Source organism: Alnus glutinosa, chromosome 1 (assembly GCF_958979055.1).
Source record: "Alnus glutinosa chromosome 1, dhAlnGlut1.1, whole genome shotgun sequence".
In the NCBI taxonomy this organism is placed as follows: domain Eukaryota; kingdom Viridiplantae; phylum Streptophyta; class Magnoliopsida; order Fagales; family Betulaceae; genus Alnus; species Alnus glutinosa.
The window spans coordinates 8,994,840-9,013,401 of NC_084886.1; the positions used below are offsets into that span (position 1 = coordinate 8,994,840).

Genomic DNA, 18,562 nt, shown 5'->3' on the forward strand with positions numbered 1-18,562 from the left:
TATAATAATTTTAATAAATTTATTATGCTTTAATGAAAAGATGATGAGTGTGAAATTTTATGAGACCAAAATAAAGACTCACATTATAGCATTAAGTGTCATTATAGCCGCATTAAGTGGTAAGATTTTTTTTAAAAAAATTATAATTAAAAATATCATATCATATAATTTTACACATTTTTTAACTTATAATAAAAAGTATGATGAAGATGTGTTTAAATTCTGAAATTAATGAAAAATCCTGCAAGTTATGAGCTAGTTATATAACCAAGGAGTATAGCATAGCCTTCAACTATGGGTAAAACACTTCGATGCTTGATATTAAATAATTTCATGTGTTTGGGTGGGAGTTTCAGGTTACAATGAAGTCTGACCTTGGCGATAATCTTCGAGGCCGGAGTAAGACCTCGGCAGTTGCTTGAGCCTTCAGCAAATAAAACCAATTTAAGCATCATTCACTAAAATCATTTATGTCCAGGCAAGTATTTCCTTCCCTTTAATTGGACCATGCTAACATAGATGTCTCATAATATCCCTTCCCCTCCACCCTCTTCCACATGAGAGTCCCCTTCCTCAACTACGTGGCTGATGTGTCCAGCCGCATGTTCAAGATACGGTTGCCGCAATGTTCCGAGTAGAAATTGATTTTCCGGAGAACTCGGAAGCTCTCTACACAGATCGACTAATACTCCAACTTCGCCGGCAGATTAAACCTCTACGGCAAGGCCACTTCGTATACTCAATGCTGTCGGGTAAACCTCAAACCCGTGTAAAGCACTCCCTCCAAATGCCACCAAAACCAAAGCCATTACCACATGAGCCAACCCTCATGGCTAACAGTCGCAAATATAATAGAGTAAAATCATAAAGACAGCAGACACTGAAGAAAACATACGACAATCGTTTTAAGGGCTTTTTAACTGTCAATTATGCTTTGAAGTCGGTAGATAATAGGACACATGTATCAACCCAAGAGGTTGAGATAAATCCCAATTTAACCCCAAATAAAAATTGAAATTATTTTGCACTCTGACCCAAAAGTATGTGGATAAGTAGCATCCGATATGCATTCCATTTACTTGATATAATACAGCTTGTTTCGCAAAGTAATTCAGACTGAGCCCCCCAAGTCAGAAAAAGAAAAAAGAAAAAGAAAAAGAAAAAGAAAATATATAAAAATGAAGCTAAGAGGAGTTATTGGATAAAAGAAAAGAAAATTAAAATCCTACTTTCTAACCAAAATGGCTATCTTCGCTCGTGGGTTCTTGACCCAGACAGAAACCTCCCAGAATCAACAGAGCTTCTACCTTTCGACTCTCCGTGTTTTTCTTCCTTGTGATCAAGAGCCAACTTTTGCTTCCGCAGCATCTCATCAGCATATCGCCGCCACAAGACTTCCCTCTCTTTCCTTGGCATCTTGTTATATCTCGGATCAGGCTTTAGAAGACGTTTAGCCGTCGACCATGAATGGAGGGCGGTTTTCCCATCTTCTGTCTCTCGGGAAGCCGCTTCAGCAGTCAGGACTTCAGCTAACAAAGCTCTGAAATCGTGTACACATCGCTAAAAAAAAAAAACAAAAAAATCACAGATATCATTAACTTCAAGGTTGGTTGATTCATGCATCCACTCGATGAGCTAAAATAATGATGTGCAAATTGCTTAAACTACAAATGAATCAGACGCATTTACAAAGTGGGTCAGGTCATGTCAGCCACAGCTTCAACCAAATGCATATTTCATCCACAATACAGATAAATCTTTAGTTACTGAAGAGTGTGAGAGGTTTCAGTTTAATATTGCTCTGAAACCTCGATACTCTTGAGTTAGCATGTGTAGACCTTGCCCAATGCAATCAAAATATCAAGATAGCAAAAAAAAACAAATAAACACTTCTAAACAGTTTTGAACATAAAATTTACACATTAAGATATGCAAATGAAATTTTAAGATAAAATATAGATGAAGTCAAATTCATACACTGCATCTTGTTTCGTAATTTATCCGCTATTAATTATTATTTTCAACTTAAGGGGAAAACATGGCTTATATCATTCGTACGAGAATAGAAAGGGCCGGAGTGGTAATCTGCAAAGAAGGGGAGAAAGGATAGGAAAGATAGATCAGATTAGTTTCAGTGCAATGGCCGCTTCCACCTGGCCTCTTTGAGGCCCAGGCATAAGGATTCTACCTAGCCTCCTTTGTATGACATAGTAAGCTGCCTCCTGGTTTAATCCCTGAGAGGATTGATAGTCTTGGGGCTCCAGTATCACACAAAATGGATAGCACTGCCACCCACCCCCTACTTGTTACTATGTTTAACTAAAATACAAAAATAACCTATCTGAACCTAAACCACCGAGGCACAGACTATTCCAGCTGAACAAGCTGTAAATTCTAGAAGTAAAATATCTGCACAAAATTTTGATTATTTTTTTTTCTTTAAAAGTAATCCAATCTCATAAAGAAATGCGGAGGGGTGCAACCAAGCACACAAGAACTATAGAAGAGAAACACCCAATTAAGAAAAAGAACACAACAATAAATTCTAAGAAACTAGAAAAAAACTGTAAGCAACCATCCAAACATAGAAATTTGAACATAATAGCTTTTAACTATCACCGTCCTCTCACAATCTTCAAAGTTACGAGCATTGCATTCTCTCCAAATACACCACATTAAGCATAGAGGAATCATCATCCAAACTTCTAAATTGCAATGTCTTCCAAATTGACCTCTCAAAGAAGCCAACGACTCCACCACTCATTGGGGCATGACCCACTCCATCCTAAGTAGACGGAAGATCAATTCCCACGTCTCTGGCTACTTTTCAATGGAGCAAAAGATGATCAACAATTTCCTCACTTCTTACACATACAAAGCAATCCACCACTATGATGTCCCTCTTTCTCAAGTAATCCATACTTAGAATCTTCTCTAAAGCTGTCATCCACATTAAGAATGTCACTCTCGAAGGAGCCTTATTTCTCTAAATGCTCTTCCTCCTCTTCCAAGGAAAGGGAGAGCCTTTGGGGGGGGGGGGGAATTAGCGCATTGTAAAAATATCTGACCTCAAAAACCCACCTTTTTGAAATTATCCAACAAATTTTATCCTTGCACCTCATCTCAACTTGAGAGAACAAAGGGCTAAAGAACGAGGTAATTGAATCCACCTCCTAGTCATGCTGACAAAGGGGATGTTCCATCGTTAGAAAACATCAAAGAGTAATGCTACATAATACATACTACACCCCCATCCTGCTAGGCTGATTTGGCATGCCCACCAGCCCTTGTTAACAAAAAAAAAAAAAAATCAACCAGCCCAGTGGGATGAAGGTGTAGTATTTAGCATTTCTCAACTATAAATGATTTGCTACCGAAGCCTCCTTGAAGCGGGATATACTAAACAACTACGGAAAAGCTACCTTCAAAGTACTTACCAAAAATAAAAAATAAAAAGCTACCTTCAAAGTCTCATCCCCACACCACCCAACATGCCAAAATCTGATTTTAGAACCATCACCTACCTCAAATCTAATAAATCTAGGGAATTCCCTCTACCCCCTCCTAATCCAACCCTGAAAGACCCAATAACCACATTAGAACACCACCCTCCCCACATGCTCTCGTATTTAAATTCCATAACTGATTTCCACATAATCTCTCTTCATGGCATAAAGACATAACCACGTCCTCAAAAGAGCTCGTTTAAAAAGAAGCAAAATTCTAACCTCCAAACCATCTAAGGATATCGGAGTACAAATCTTAGACCTACGTACTAGAGGGCATTTGAATTCATCATCGATTCCGCCCCATAAGAAATCGCGTTAAAGTTTTTCAATACAATTAGCAACACCAATAGGGGTGGGGAAAGGGACAAATATTAAGTAGGCAAATTAGATAAGAGTACCTTTAATCAAATGAGATTTTTGTTGAATTCTTTTTGTTTATGGGTTGTGTTTGTTCTCTCGGTGGCTATAAGAACATGTAAAAAGCCGTGGGCATCATGTTTTGGGGTACATATTTGATTATTTGGTTTTTATAGGGTGATTATTTACAAGATAGATACAAGAACTTGTCAAAAGTTGAGCGCTATTTACATATGCTAAATACTGTTTCAGCTTGATGGGGTGCAGTTGTACTTTTCTGTGTTGATGACATAGATAAATAACTTGAGTGTTTACGTTCATGTTATTCTCTAAAACATCAGTTGTACATCATTGTATGATAGTCTTCATTTCATATCCACCATTGATTTTTCTTTTTGCGTTATTCAAAGGATGGAATCACAAATGAGCAAAGATCCTTTCTTCACTATGCTCTTATAAGAGGGGGGAACAAGGATACAATAAAACTCCACCCCAAGCTAGAATGAGATCCACTACTAAGAAATCTCAATGGGATGAAAACTTCTCAATTGAAGACAATTTACTAGTATCATCTTGGCTCAATACTGGCCTTTTGAAAAATATGACCGTTGGAAAAGAAAGAAGAAATCACAAAAAAAAAAAATAAATAAATAAAAAAATTGTATAGAGAAATATTAGGGAAGCTAATGTAGAATACATTTGAATAGGAAAGTAAAGAGTAGCTAGGTTCCCTAAATTTAGATTGAAATTTATGGAAATCACTGTGAGTGCTCTAATAGGACGAAAATCCTTAATATCCACAACCTCCACTCTCCTACGAATAAGGGCAATAAAAGTTGCATGGAGGCTTCTTTCAAACTAATCTCGAACATGGAACTCAAGGAAAACATTCATGATGTCTTCTTTGATAACCTCCTTACAAGTCTGAAAGAAGTCCAAAGAAAAATCATCAGAGCCCAGGGCCTTATCACCGTTCAGAGCTTTTGCCACCTCAAAAACCTCATTCTCCTCAAAAGCTCTCTTCATCTAAATAGCCTCCTCTTCAACAATACAATCAAAAGGAAGGCCATCCAATTTAAACCGCCAACTAAATTGTTCAGAGTATAGACGATTGTAAAACTTCAAAATATGCTTCCTCATTTCTGAAATATCGGATGAAACATGGTCATTAATATCTAAAAGATTCAATGGTGTTGTTTCGTCTATTCAAATGAGCCACACGGTGGAAAACTTTTGTATTCTTATCTCCCTCACTCAACCAAAGTGCCCTTGATTTCTATCTCCAATTCACTTCTTCCATTAGAGTAGTCCTCTCCAAGTCACTAATAATCTTAGCATTTCTCAAATTCTCAACATCATATAACGTTCTTTCTTTTGCAATAACATCAAGACCTTTGAGTTCATCCAAAAGAAACTTTTTCTACTTCTCAGCATTACCAAACACCTCCTTATTCCATTTTTTCAAGTTGATTTTCAAGAATTTCAGTTTACACGCCAAGATAAAACTAGGAGAGCCATGAAAGATGTAAAGACATCCACCACTGTTTCACCTTTTCCACAAAGCCCTCTGATTTTAACTACGTATTCTCAAACTTTAAATACTGTATGCTCCATATAAACATCTCCACATTGGAGCATTATTGGAAAGTGATCTAATAAAAATATAGGCAGCCTCCTATGATAGACACCTGGAGACTGGGTTTTCCAATAAGGAGAGAAAAGAAACTAGTCAATTCTAGACCATGAAGGAGTGGAGCTTGGTTATTAAACCACGTAAAATTTTCACCTACAAGAAGATACCCATAAGACCCTGTTCAAAAATGAATTCAAAGAATTCCAACCTAGCTAGGGAAGATCAGGTATCACTCGATCTCTCGCTCTGAAAGCGAAAGATATTGAAATCAACCCCAATACATCACAGTAAATTCCACCAATTAAGCAATCTTGTTTGTTCATCCCATAACAACCTTCTATCATAGTCAACATTAGGACCATAAACACCCACAAAAGCCCAAACAAAATTATCAACAACATTCCAAAAAGAACAGGCAATAGTAAATTCCCCCAAACACTCATTTCTTTCCACCACCCTACGATCCCACATTAACAAGATCCCTCCAAAAGCCCCTCTCAAACCCAAGTAACACCAATCAACATATTGGCAGCCCCACTAACTGCGCGCAACCACCCTTGACAAATGCTCCAGTTCAGTTTCTTGTAAACATACAATGTCAACCTTCCATTCTCTGAGTAAATTCCTGACCCTCAAACATCTATCCCCCTCGTTCAAAACTCTTAACATTCCAAGATAATATTTTAGGGGTCCTTACCTCTACTTGTGCTAGAATAACCTCCTTTAAAGTCATAATTGATAGAACAAGATAATGTTTTTAATTCATCGTTCCCTCCATTCACTAACTTAGAATGAGAGTTAGGGGATCTAACTGGAACCTTATTATTGCAACTCGCTTCGATGCCAATGAACAAAGCCACTAACTCTTTGTTACGCACCTATACTAGACGGAACAAAACCCTAGCAGTAAATCAGGGTGGCGGCTGAGATATGTATGGAATGTGAGGGAGGAGATCGTGTACTTGGGGAGCACGATTTCAGGTTTGGAAGTTCCCAAAAATAAGGGATGATAATGCCCATTAGCAACCTAAGAATAAGGGATTATATTTCCCATTTAGTAGCAGATTTGCAGCAGACTTTTAGGAGATCAAATAAGGGAATTATACTTTCCCTAGAATAGGTTAATTCTGTACTCTTTCTATAATTATTTGTACCCTATTTATAGGGGTTATTGAGGAGGAATAAGACAGGCAGAAATTAACCAACAAACAACTCCTAAGTTGTAGGAGGCAGGGGTACCTCGAATACCCCATATCCGATCCGCAATTCCACCATAGGCAACCCTAGGAAAACCAACCCGGCGGCTCCGCCCCTCTCCAAACCCCTCACACGATCACAAACACAATCCCTAAACCAGGCCCATAACACTCTTTTTCAAACCCTTCACAGGAAAGCCCCACAAAATGACGAAAACCCTTGACTTTCTACAACAACCAGTCTGATGAATCTGGGGCGAAGGAACCTGGCTCTTCATTTAGAGCATGGAGAGGAAAAATTCAATGGCTCACAGTAACTAGGCTCCTCCCCCGAGTAAAAATCCAATTCCAAATGTGAATGTATCTCATCCATAACCAGGGAGGGAACTTTAACAAAGCCCGAGTTATCATTCTCCTTGATTTCAAACTAGCTAAGAAGAGACTGGTTTGGAACAACATGAGCAGTGCCTCCAAGCAGGCCTTTCCTGGCATCACTTTCCTTCGATTAAGCTGACCACACTAGCTCTAGATCCTAACCCATGCTACAGTCTTCCCACCTTTAAGGTCAATCGACCACACCATCGACAATACCCAATCAATAAACAATAGACAAGTTATCGATGATGGCATTGCTAGGAAGCACACCCTTTCCAAGGACCTAGCAACCCCCAAACATAGATCAGAGAACCCAACAATTGCGACAACGCCAATGAGTTTTGTACTCAACTTAGTAGCATCAAAGAGAGGCGGCGGCCACTAGGTGTTAGAAGACAACACCTTCGGCAAGGAACTGTCGGCGAGGGGAGCTCTTTGTATCATCACCTAATGAGACACTTTGACTCCCCTTTAGATCTCCTCCAAAACGAGCAACAGAGACTTCAAAAATTCAGCGGTACTAGTGATGATCCAGCGATGTTAGCAAAAGGAATACTCGAGCCCAAAGAGGAGGCCCTAGCAACCAATCTCACTTTCCACTAGAGAGTGGGTTTCGATGTAGGCCGAAACATGCGTTTAAACCGTGTACCATTAAAACACAACAGGCTTTACCTTTAATTTTCACACTATTAGATTGGGCCAAAATAACGGGTCTAAGTCTTGTGCACCGATAGGAGACTAGAAGGGACCCTCCATGCTCCATGCTCCATGCTTGGTTGGGCTTCGGCTCAACAACAGCAGCCCTCTCAAGGCCTATACTGCTCTTAGAACCAAAAATACCCTGGCCCAAATCAGTCTTGTCAATTAAACGGTCCACTACCACTTTAAGGACCAACAGGTTTCTCAAGTTGCGAAAATCGAAGCGTTCACCCAGATCACCCCTAGAATCACTCAAGCAGTCTGCACCAGCTAGAAATCTGAGATTCTCTGAAATAATTGTGGTATGATCCAAAATTGGGTCAATGCTTCTTGAGGTACCCTAAGACCCAAGCCAAAAGTGTCACCCAGAACAACCCATGGATTAAATAAAACAGAAACCTGAATGGGTAACAAGCTTATAATTATTTAGAAGCTGTGCAGCAATTATTACAAATAAAAAAGTATTGATAAACAAAAAGAAAAAAGAAAAACACTATAGAAGCTGTAGCTTACACATCAGACATGCTGATGGAAGTGATCAAGTTATTTTGCTTTCACATGATTCTGAAAGATTTTTTTTTTCCTTCTTAATTGTAAAGATTTGAACCTCAAACCTACTACATCCCCGCTCCTTTCAGAAAAAGCCAGGATTTTGAAGATTTTAGTTATAGTTTCATATAGCTGGAGACTGGAGTGCATAATTATGCTTCATAATAATCAACAATTCTTGGAACTCTGCACGAGAACCTTGCAAATATATTACAACTAATCAGCCCCCAAAAGAAAAATGTGGGAGTTATAGAATTACCTCATTCAGCATCTTTATGTGTTCCCGGAAGAGCTTTTCAGTGTCAGATGGATCCAAGTCAGGGTTGGTTGCACGTCCTTGGGGATCCTTCTCCAATCTAGGCTTAGATTCCGTCCAAGATGCCTAATCACGAGTAGAAGCAAAAGTGAACAAATTTATTGTACCCGGATGCTCAGACCAGAGAGGGAGGGAGGGAGAGAGAGAGTATAGCTTGTTGAAGAGTTGCTTCTTTTTACAAAATATTGGGAATGATTGGAAATCCAAAATTAAAAAACAAAACAAAACAAAAAGCTTCATGATTCCCCTAGGCAACAGACCCAAAAAGAATTTTTCAAGGCTTCAAATATTTTATCAATGGAACCAGCAACATGATAAGCGAGACTTGTCCCTTTCCCTTGTCTATTTCTTTCTTCCGTCCTCCTTTTTAATAAGTGGAGATAGAGATACCAAAGGTCCCACAGGAGTTGAATCCTCACTCCTTTTCTTTATTGTTTGTAAACTCCACAAATGAACTGAAAGCTAGTATTAGAGTTCTTGTACAGCTGGAAAGTATGTTTTCAAAGCAGGGGATAACATGATGATATCAGCATTTGTAGCTAAGGGGCTCTTCTCCTGCTGTCTTCTCTTTATATATATATGTGTGTGTGTGTGTGTTTTATTTCTAATGAAAAGAACACAAAAAGGATGCAACCCTAGCTCAAGGAAAAAATACCAAAGAATAGCAAACAGAACCAAAATAGCTTTATAACAAACACAGTTCCACAACCTTTTGAGGCTAACCCACCCAATATCAAATAAGAGGAATGAGTGTGACACAATTTTCCCAGCAATTGGGTAACGAAATGAAAAATGAACCACATTATCACCTCCAACCTTACACATACTGCAGTAACCAACTATAATTTTCATCACCTTTTGAGGTTATCCACTGTTATGATATTTCCCTATCTGACCAATCAGCCACTTTTCAGTATATCTGACTCCCAAATGCATCTCCAAAGAAAACTAAACCTGAATCCCAGCTCGCCACTTCTGCCATTAAGATCTTCCTCTTTCTCTTTTGAGTAATACTATATACTGCAACCTCATCCCACCCACATCCCACTGGGCTGATGTGCCAATGCTAATCAGCCCTCTTCTCTTTTTACAGCTAATTTTCAGAATTTTTCAATATGTCAGCCAAGTTCCAATATATCCAACTGCTTGCATGCAAAATGGAGCCACTATGGTCAAGATAGAGACCTGCTCCCTATGGCTGGCCATGGAAAATGCAACCTAGGGAGATTGGCTTAATTGTAAAATGGTTAGTAGACAAGTTGCTTCTAGGATTACTAAGGAACTAATACATTCAAGATGATGAGGGCAAACACTATATTGCAGATAATCATTTGATGTTTACTTTTGGTCTAAATTAAATCCTAGAAAGATTTCTATTTCATGAATGTTACCTTAATGAGCATGTCCTGTATCACATCCAAAGGGAAGAATTTTTGTCATGGGGAAACCACTAATGCAGAGAATCCGTTCTCTCCAATTTCTTAACAAGAATGGCCATGAACAAACATGACATAAAAGTAACTCATTTACTAAGCTTTTTTATATTTAAGTCTGCATCCCTAGGGCTGGGAGGGTATTTTTTTGCAGATGGAAAAAAGGATAAAAAAGGAAGCAAACATAACGAGTCTAGTTTAACTTACTGCAATTTGTAGATAGCAGAATTTACAAAATGAACATGACATCTTTTACAGCATACTCAATCCCTTATTTAAAAATTGTATTCACATGCAAAAAATATATAGACTGCTCAACAATTAATCGTGCAGATTCATATCACCATATAGTCACTGGCCCAAGCAGAATTTTTAATAAGTTCTTTTTCTTTTCATTTTTATAAGTAAATTTTTAATATTGCAGCAGACCTTAAAATACAAAAGTTACAAACAATAGTCTACTACTGACGATTCAACATACAACATAACCATCAACCATTCCTAATCCAGTAGCATCCAGGATTAAATCATCAATGATAAATATTTTACCAGTGGGTCTTTAATTGTTTCCACAAGCAAAGCCTGGAAAGATGCAACTGTCTCCTTCCTGCGAACTTTCATTCGCACCCTCTCCATTTCCTGTTCTTCTCTTTCCTTTCTTTTCCGGAATTCTCGCTCCCTTTCCTTCAGTTTTTCCTGAAAATCAGTATAAAGAGGTCAACAACTTTAACATTTTCCATGAAAGTCAAGACACAATGTATGAACATCATCTTGGTCCATTTTCAATTATTTTGACATGTTAAAGACAAACAAATGTGCTCCCCTGAAGTAATCAATCAGAGATACATATATATTGGTGCATACGCCTATGAGTGCATACAGAATACACATAAGTGTGAGGTCTTTCCCTCATCAGACAGATCCATCTTTCATTTTCGGTCATTGTCAAATTTCCCATCTTTTTCATCTTTAACTCCACACCTCACAGTATCCTTTTAGAAGTAATAAATTCAAACCTCATGAATTACAACTTATACAACCATGACCATGAGGAACAAGAGGACCACTCCATTGTACCTATTATTGTTCTCAACCTGTAAAATCAGCAGCACATGTTAAAGAATCGCTTTTCCAATATTAATTCTCACGTCTGTCCATATATATTGGCAATGTATACAGAGAATCAAACGACATTGCTATGACATGTATGACATAATCAATAGCGATTAAGGAATTCATATTTATACTCATTCAAAGTTTGCCCAGATAAATTTTAGCATATATGTATCTGGATTTGTTACATATTCAGAACAAAAAAGAAAAAAGAAAAATAACATCCATGTTCCAGCATCTATCTTCCAGTGCAACAAGTAGTTTGATACAATACACCAACTTTCAATACCAATTCATGTTCAAGCATTAACCACATTACACAGGAAAAAAAAAAAAAGCATGAACCACGTTGAGAGAGAGAGAGAGAAAGAGAGAGAGAGAGAGAGAGGACTTTCTAACAGTAAGTAGAACACAAGTTTATACCTGCTCCTCCCTTTTGGCTTTTGCTTCTCGTTCTAATTCCTCTTCCCCAGCCTTTAGTTCAGATATATACTCATTAAATAAAACCTCCCTGTCCTCATGCTTAACAGATTTGTATCTTGGATCATTCCTTAGACTATCTTTCACCTACAGTAACCAGAATAAAAAATTGATTCTACAAGGAAAAATTACTGCTTTTTAAATACCAAAAATCTAACAGACAAAAGCATCTCATACTGGTTACTGCAGGTGTACAGCCAATTTAGAAAAGTTCTTTTAGTCACTCTGTTATATAACAGCAAGTGTTCTATAGGTCATTCAAAAATATCTTCAAGATCTACAACAGCAATGTAATTTGATTTATCAAGTGTCACCTATTTCCTCATCAAATTGGCATTTAAAGAGTTTAATTGGGCAGCATTCCCTCAGCATGCAAGTATATACGCTCATTGACCGAAATCATCACATCGAAGGTAAATGACCAACAAAAGAAGACCCATTTCAGATATATTTATATATACTTTGATGACACACTGCACATTATGGGTATCTCCTATTCCCCACTTTTCAAGGCCTATACCTTAAGCTTGTTTTCTGGATTAATGACTAGCACGGGTTTTGGCCGTTACACCTCTCATTCAACCATAGAATCTGACCCAGAAGCCTTATATGCAAGATCTGGCTGAGGAAAAGAGCTCACCGGAACAGGTACAACAGAAAAAGGAGACAGGGCAACTGAAAACAGGCCCACCTCTGGCTTTTCCGGAGACGACCCAGCAAGCCCAACACCACCAGACCCTGTCGTTGGAGCCAAGCCTTCCACCGTTGACACCAAGGCAGGATCTGACCCTGAAATCAACACCAGTAGAGGAAGAGAGTCGGCACTTATATCATTAGACGACCTCATCAGAACAGAGACACCAGAAAAAGGAGCTGGCGAGACAAGAACCAAGCCGCCGGCTTCCACTAGCCGTGCCAGAGAAGACCCACTAGTCCCTGTCGCCAGGACCGAACCCACCACCGGTAGCACAACCGGCTCATACCTAAGGAACTCTCTGGGCTTTAGGATGTGTGGAGTTGCGATTGGGCTTAGGGATTTTCAATTCATTAATAAAGAGCAAAGGGGCGCAACCTTAATACACACGAAGTATACAAGAGTGCCCATAATAGGAACGAACAAAAAATAAATTTAAAAGGTCAGCATAAGTAAAAACATTCAAGCTATGATGAGATACTATCCAACTATATAACGTGTTCAGCAAACGCTTCTTTAGCTCCACCATCGATGTCTCTGCATCTTCAAAATGCAGCGCATTCCGCTCCCGCCATATACACCACATTAAACACAACAAAACTAACCGCCAAACTTCCTTAGGGGATTTCTTCTGAGTCCAATGCTTTTTCCACTTCTTCTTACGCCCAACGGCTTTGGGCTTAAAGCCAGGCCCACACGATTCAAGCCCTTCAAGAACACTAGTCAAAGCTCTGTCCACCTCAGCCTTTAATTTCACGAGCCTGCCCTTCCATTCCCAAAGGAGGGCATGCAAAGACCTCTTCCCTCTTAGCTTGTCCTCCCCCATGGGGTTATCACCAATCTGGCAAGCAAGCTTGCCTCAAGCAACAGAATCACGTTGAACGTCAGACTAAGATAGGCCCTTCACGTGCTCGCCAACATAGCGGTCCTTACCCGTTGACTTCTCCACCTGAGAGAAGCAGTCCTTACCCATCGTCTTTTCCGTCTCAAAGGTGCTGACCGATGAACATAGAACCTCTGCAAAAGAAACTTTTTTGCCAACAAACCCAGTTCCTCCAGCAAGAAAATGACTCTGGACCAGCTCTGGCTCAACCAAGTTCCCAGACCCCTTCAACACCAACGGCGGAGGAACAATCCCAGACCCAGCCGAGGCTTCAAAAAAAGCAATAACCTTACCCAACTCAGCAGCGAAATGGCTCCAGCCCCGCCCTCCACGGCCCTCAAGAATCAAAATGATCCCTCTCCTGCCACCCACCGCATAGACAGCCAACTCAAAGTACCTACTGGCTGGATTACTGCCTCTCCTAACAATGAGAACCTTCGACCCCTCCCTAAAAGACTTGACAAACTCCTTGTCCCCTGAAAAACGCAGTAAGTTCTCCATCGTCGAAACCAACCATACTAAGCTACAAGCTCCCAAAAAAACCAACCTTGAAAAGCTCCTCCTCCTTTCTTCCACTCTTACCACCGAGGCTCCTTCTACCACCAAAAAAATAAAAGTTTTAGCCTCCACAAAGCACCATCTCTCCATCTCTCCTTTTAATCTTCTAACTCTTAGAACAATAGTGTTGAACGAACTTCATAAACTACTATTTTCTCAAGCTGGAACAAGGATGCTATGATGGTAAAGAACATTCTTCTATAGATCTTTAGTTCGTCTTATAAAACTATTGATAAAAAGATATCAAGCTAATTTTTCATCCAGAAGATAATTTTTTTGAAAGAAATTGATTGGAAGTGAGGGGTATGACTGAGTCCTTTTTCTGAAAAGCTACCTTTAGAACCACTTCCCCACACCACTGGTTATGCCAAAAGCTGATCCTGAAACCATTAGGTTTAGATTTATTTTAGATTTACCCCATAATTTTTTTGGACCATTAGATTGGACCAATTGTTTGTAATCGTATGTTCAACTCGATTGAACAATCTTTAATGAGTTTCAAGTCAATCAAAATTAACTGATCAAATGGACTTCAAGAAACTGATAAAATGTGGGACACGTGGCATTTATGTAAGGGTGATTGTCAAAATCGAACGGTCTTAAAACTCTTTCTCAATTGAACGCTCTATAATTAAGTAAAACAGTCTGAATCAGACCGTCTGATCGTTCCGATCAAACGATCAGACTGCCATCTCATCATCTTACTAAACCCAAGACTGCCACAATCATCACAACACAATCCACACTACCTTCATCAAAATGTGCCACCTCATACTGCCATTAAGGCTCCCACCCAACTTTCACCTATTCTTCACTTTCACAATTCCCCATTTCCATCTTCCAAGATCCTTCTTTTCGAGACATACAGCTAACCCAATTGAATTACAACTAAAGGAATTAAACACTAGCACTGATACAACTCACGCTCCTAAAAGTTAGCTGGGTAATTTCATCTTAGCCGTTCGTTTAAAAAAGGATCCATCTAATTCATCTACTTAGCTATTTAATTCACTTTCGCAATTCCCAAAAATGCTTCCTGATACAATCCACGCTCCACTCAAAACTCTAAATAATATGAATGTCATTTAAATCCAACTATCTCCTTCCTACGCTTGATTGCTTCCACATATTGCCTCAAACTGAGAACCTTCTTAACCCAAGACCACTGACGCACTGCTCCAAAGTCCAAATGTTATTCATTTGGTTTCTTCTTCTTCATCAGAAAACCCTAGCCTTTCTGATTAAGTCCAAAGACCACTGATTGCTTCCTACGCTTGATTGCTTCCACGTATTGCCTCAAAATGAGCACCTTATTAACCCAAGACCACTGACACACTACTCCAAAGTCCAAATGTTATTCATTTTGTCTCTTCTTTTTCATCAGATAACCCTAGCCTTTCCAATTACGAATGAAAGAAACGCGTCGGCGCAAGCATACTGAACCTGCTATTCGCCAAGCCAATAAGCATGCCACTCACTCCTCCCAATCCACGTCGGCTTCTTCACATCCTTGAAACCCAAAATAAAATCTGCCAGCTTCTCCGTCGAAAGATTCCTACTACACCACGTCGAGGATATCAACGAGACTCGGGCAAGAGGCTGTGCTTGGATCTGAGGAGCATGTCCTAGTCGTTGTAGTTCCAAACGCTGATGAAGGTGTTGTCGAGGTCGGAGAGGAAGCGGCAGAGGGTGAGTGGGACACGCAGCTTTGGTATTTTTTTGTCAATCGGGATATTTTAGAAAAATAATAATAAATAAATAAAACCATCGAGCTCGAGTACTCAATAGGGGCTCAACTCAGGAATCTTGCCGAGTTTGAGTTGGGCAAGGGTCCTCATGAGCCGAGTTTGAACAAGGCTTCCAAAGTAGACTCGAGTTCAATCTGAGTTCAAACCCATATATGATGCAGCCAAGCCTATTCCAAACATGCAATACTTAGCAGAGCCCTGCTTGACTACAACCCTAATTTGAGGACATAAGAAAAATACAAAAAGCTGCTCATCCATTCTCTGTATTTATAAACCATAATACAATCATTGCACATTTCTTCTAAGTATTTTAGGACAAAAAATCATCCCTACATGCATGCACCAACTCATCATTGTATTCTATATGCTAAGTGAGCATTTCTACTAACTTAAAGTATGCTCATTTATGGGTCATTTAGCTGATAAAAAACTTCTTACGATGATCGAAAGCATTAAAAGAACCACTAATTTATCAACTAATTCCTTCACCCGAAATATTACCTCCAAAAAACATGTCAAGAATGGATTCCATTAAAAAGGTTAACCCCCCCCCGCCCCCTCTCTTTCCAATAAATGGACCCTACCACATGAACTCTAAACTTTAACTGGGAAAGAATAGGAATGACACCAGATTTAAATAATACTATAGTCTTGAACTTGTAAGTATACACCTAAAGACACTAAAAATGCATTATGTTGAGAAAAAAGAAAGTTTTATCTCTGGCAAATAAACACAGACCACAATCTGAAGTACAATTGCACCTACCTTGGACCATCGGGAATTAATGGTTATATCTCCTTTATCTCTAAGCAAGGACTTGAAACTGGTGGTAGCAGCTGCACGTAGTGCTTGAGCCTTCTCTTCAGCAGCCCTCTTTAAAGGAAGGACCCTGCAAGTGAAGCAGAAAGCTTAGCTAACCAATATAGTGAAGTCTTATAAAAGAAAAGGCAATTACCACACTAATCCAAAGAGATTAGAGGACTATAGGACACACCCAAAGTGGACCCGAGAATCTGGTCACTAGCCTATTACGTGCTGATTCATGTTGCTTTCAAGGATTATAAGAACTTTCTGTCTAGGAAACATTTCAATATGAATTTGAATAAGGCACCGAATAAAAGAAATTATACACAAATATAAAAGGATAGCTGAGTCTATTGCAGTGTATGCTGAACAGACACTGACATGGGACACAACCTGAATGACATGCTCACGGTCTAGTACTTCACATCTACCAGAATTTCTACTGCTATTTTGAATAGACGGCTCCCAACATCATTTATCCCACTGAATGACATGCTACTTGATTTTTCTTACTTAACATTTAGGCAAACTTACTTAAAGTTATGAATCAAGTTACGGAAAGCGTCTCACCTTTCAGTAGCAAGTTAGTACTTATTGATGAAGAAAGTTGCTTACTAAATTTCTTAGTTTTGCTTAGCAGTTAATAAGGATAATCTGCTAACCAAGTCATTCATGTCACCATAGAAGGCCCCTACCATGGTTACACCTGACCAATGCATGTTGGTCAAGAGTTTTATATAATACATTTATTTTCAAATTAGGGACACGGCCATAGTGCTGAACAAAAGTCCAAAGACTGGCAAAAAGGTTTGTGCCCCATGCCCAAAATGGTCTAGGGTGACTGAAACTCCATAATAGTGTCCTTGCTAAATCAATCAAACCTGATAGGACCAACATTACCTAATGCTTTTTCACTAATTGACTATGTTCAACAAGTTTAGACATTTTTTCACACAAAAGACCACGGTAATCTATTTTCAAGAATACATATGTTCAGCCAATATGATGATCAGAAATATCCAACATAAAACAAAGGTTTTACTATCAAGTTAATGAAGAAATCCAAGCAAAAATGATCGTCGGGGAGAATTGACAAGGAAGAAACGGTTTAAGGATATAATTACACAAAAAAATATAAAAAATAAAACAAAAAAAGGCCAACTTTGATAGCTTGTGATCAATAGATTGCATGCAAGACAAAGGTTTTATGATTGAATGGAACATCATTTGGTGGATTTAATGCTACGTAAATGTAGTGTTGAGTTTATTGGTCGCTTGCTAGTTCATTTTACAGTTACTAACGACCTTAACTCTTTTCTCTTTTACAATATTTGGGGTTAAATTAGTGATGTCTTCGAAGGAGGTTGATGTGTATATTTGTTGGCAGGAATGTTTGGACAGAATAGAAACAGTTCAATCTGGAATGTAGACCCTCTTTGCCTTACATGGACAGTGAGGACAGAGATATACCAAACCTTAAACGGCATTAAGCTTTCTAATCTTGAGCTGAAATTCTTATTTCTACCAACTTTGTATCAGTGTTTGGCAATCTCTTCTTTTTTTCCAGATATTATTTGATTGTAATTCTTAAGGGGGCGCTTTTCTACTTATCAAAAAAAAAAAAAAAAAAAAGAAAAAAAAGGGGGCTCTTTTCTATGATACTTGTATAATTAGGTTTCTTCTTTTACCGAATTTTTTTTAATAATACTCAAAAAAAAAAAAAGCGCACACGCACACATCCAGATTTTTACCTCATCCGTTTGGTATAACTTTACTTAAGCTAGGTCTTGCATAGGCAGGAGATAGTCACGTTCCTAGGCTACAACACCCATATGAATGATGAAGAAATTATATAAGAGGCATTTTTAAACAGAAATTAAACCTTTTAAAGCTTAAAAAAACTATCCCAAACGATAAATTTCCCTCTTTTTTTTCTTGGGGGGCGGGGAGGAAGTTTTCCATTTTCCTATTCTTAAAGATGCTCAGATTAACTTGTGCACAATTATTGTAACACCTCGATCCCATATTGGGAAGAGATGAATAGCTCAAATAGAGTGAGTGATTTATAAGAAATAATCATGAGTGTTAAGTCTCACATTGCCTAGTTACTATGTGAAACTGGACTTTTATAAGGAATTCTACGAAACCTTCAAATTGACTAGATCTTTTGGGGTGATAGCGCATATATAGTTAGCGTTTTTTCCTGGTCGTTAC

General features: G+C 38.7%; 1 protein-coding gene across 3 annotated transcripts in view; it reads right to left on the reverse strand.

The window, feature by feature from the left end:
- Positions 1–899: 899 nt before the first annotated feature.
- LOC133870958 (pre-mRNA-processing protein 40C) overlaps positions 900–18,562 on the reverse strand; it is a 40,784-nt gene continuing 23,121 nt past the window's right edge. For 2 of the 3 annotated variants that reach the window (XM_062308277.1, XM_062308269.1), the window contains exons 12-16: positions 16,310–16,433; positions 11,604–11,747; positions 10,617–10,763; positions 8,578–8,700; positions 900–1,560 (exon numbers count right to left, since the gene is read on the reverse strand). In XM_062308277.1, the coding sequence (XP_062164261.1) occupies positions 1,246–1,560; positions 8,578–8,700; positions 10,617–10,763; positions 11,604–11,747; positions 16,310–16,433 (853 nt within the window). In that variant the 3' untranslated portion in view covers positions 900–1,245. Of the gene's footprint in view, positions 1,561–8,577; positions 8,701–10,616; positions 10,764–11,603; positions 11,748–11,897; positions 12,450–16,309; positions 16,434–18,562 lie in introns of those variants that run through there. The other variant, XM_062308286.1, reaches the window with a different exon arrangement.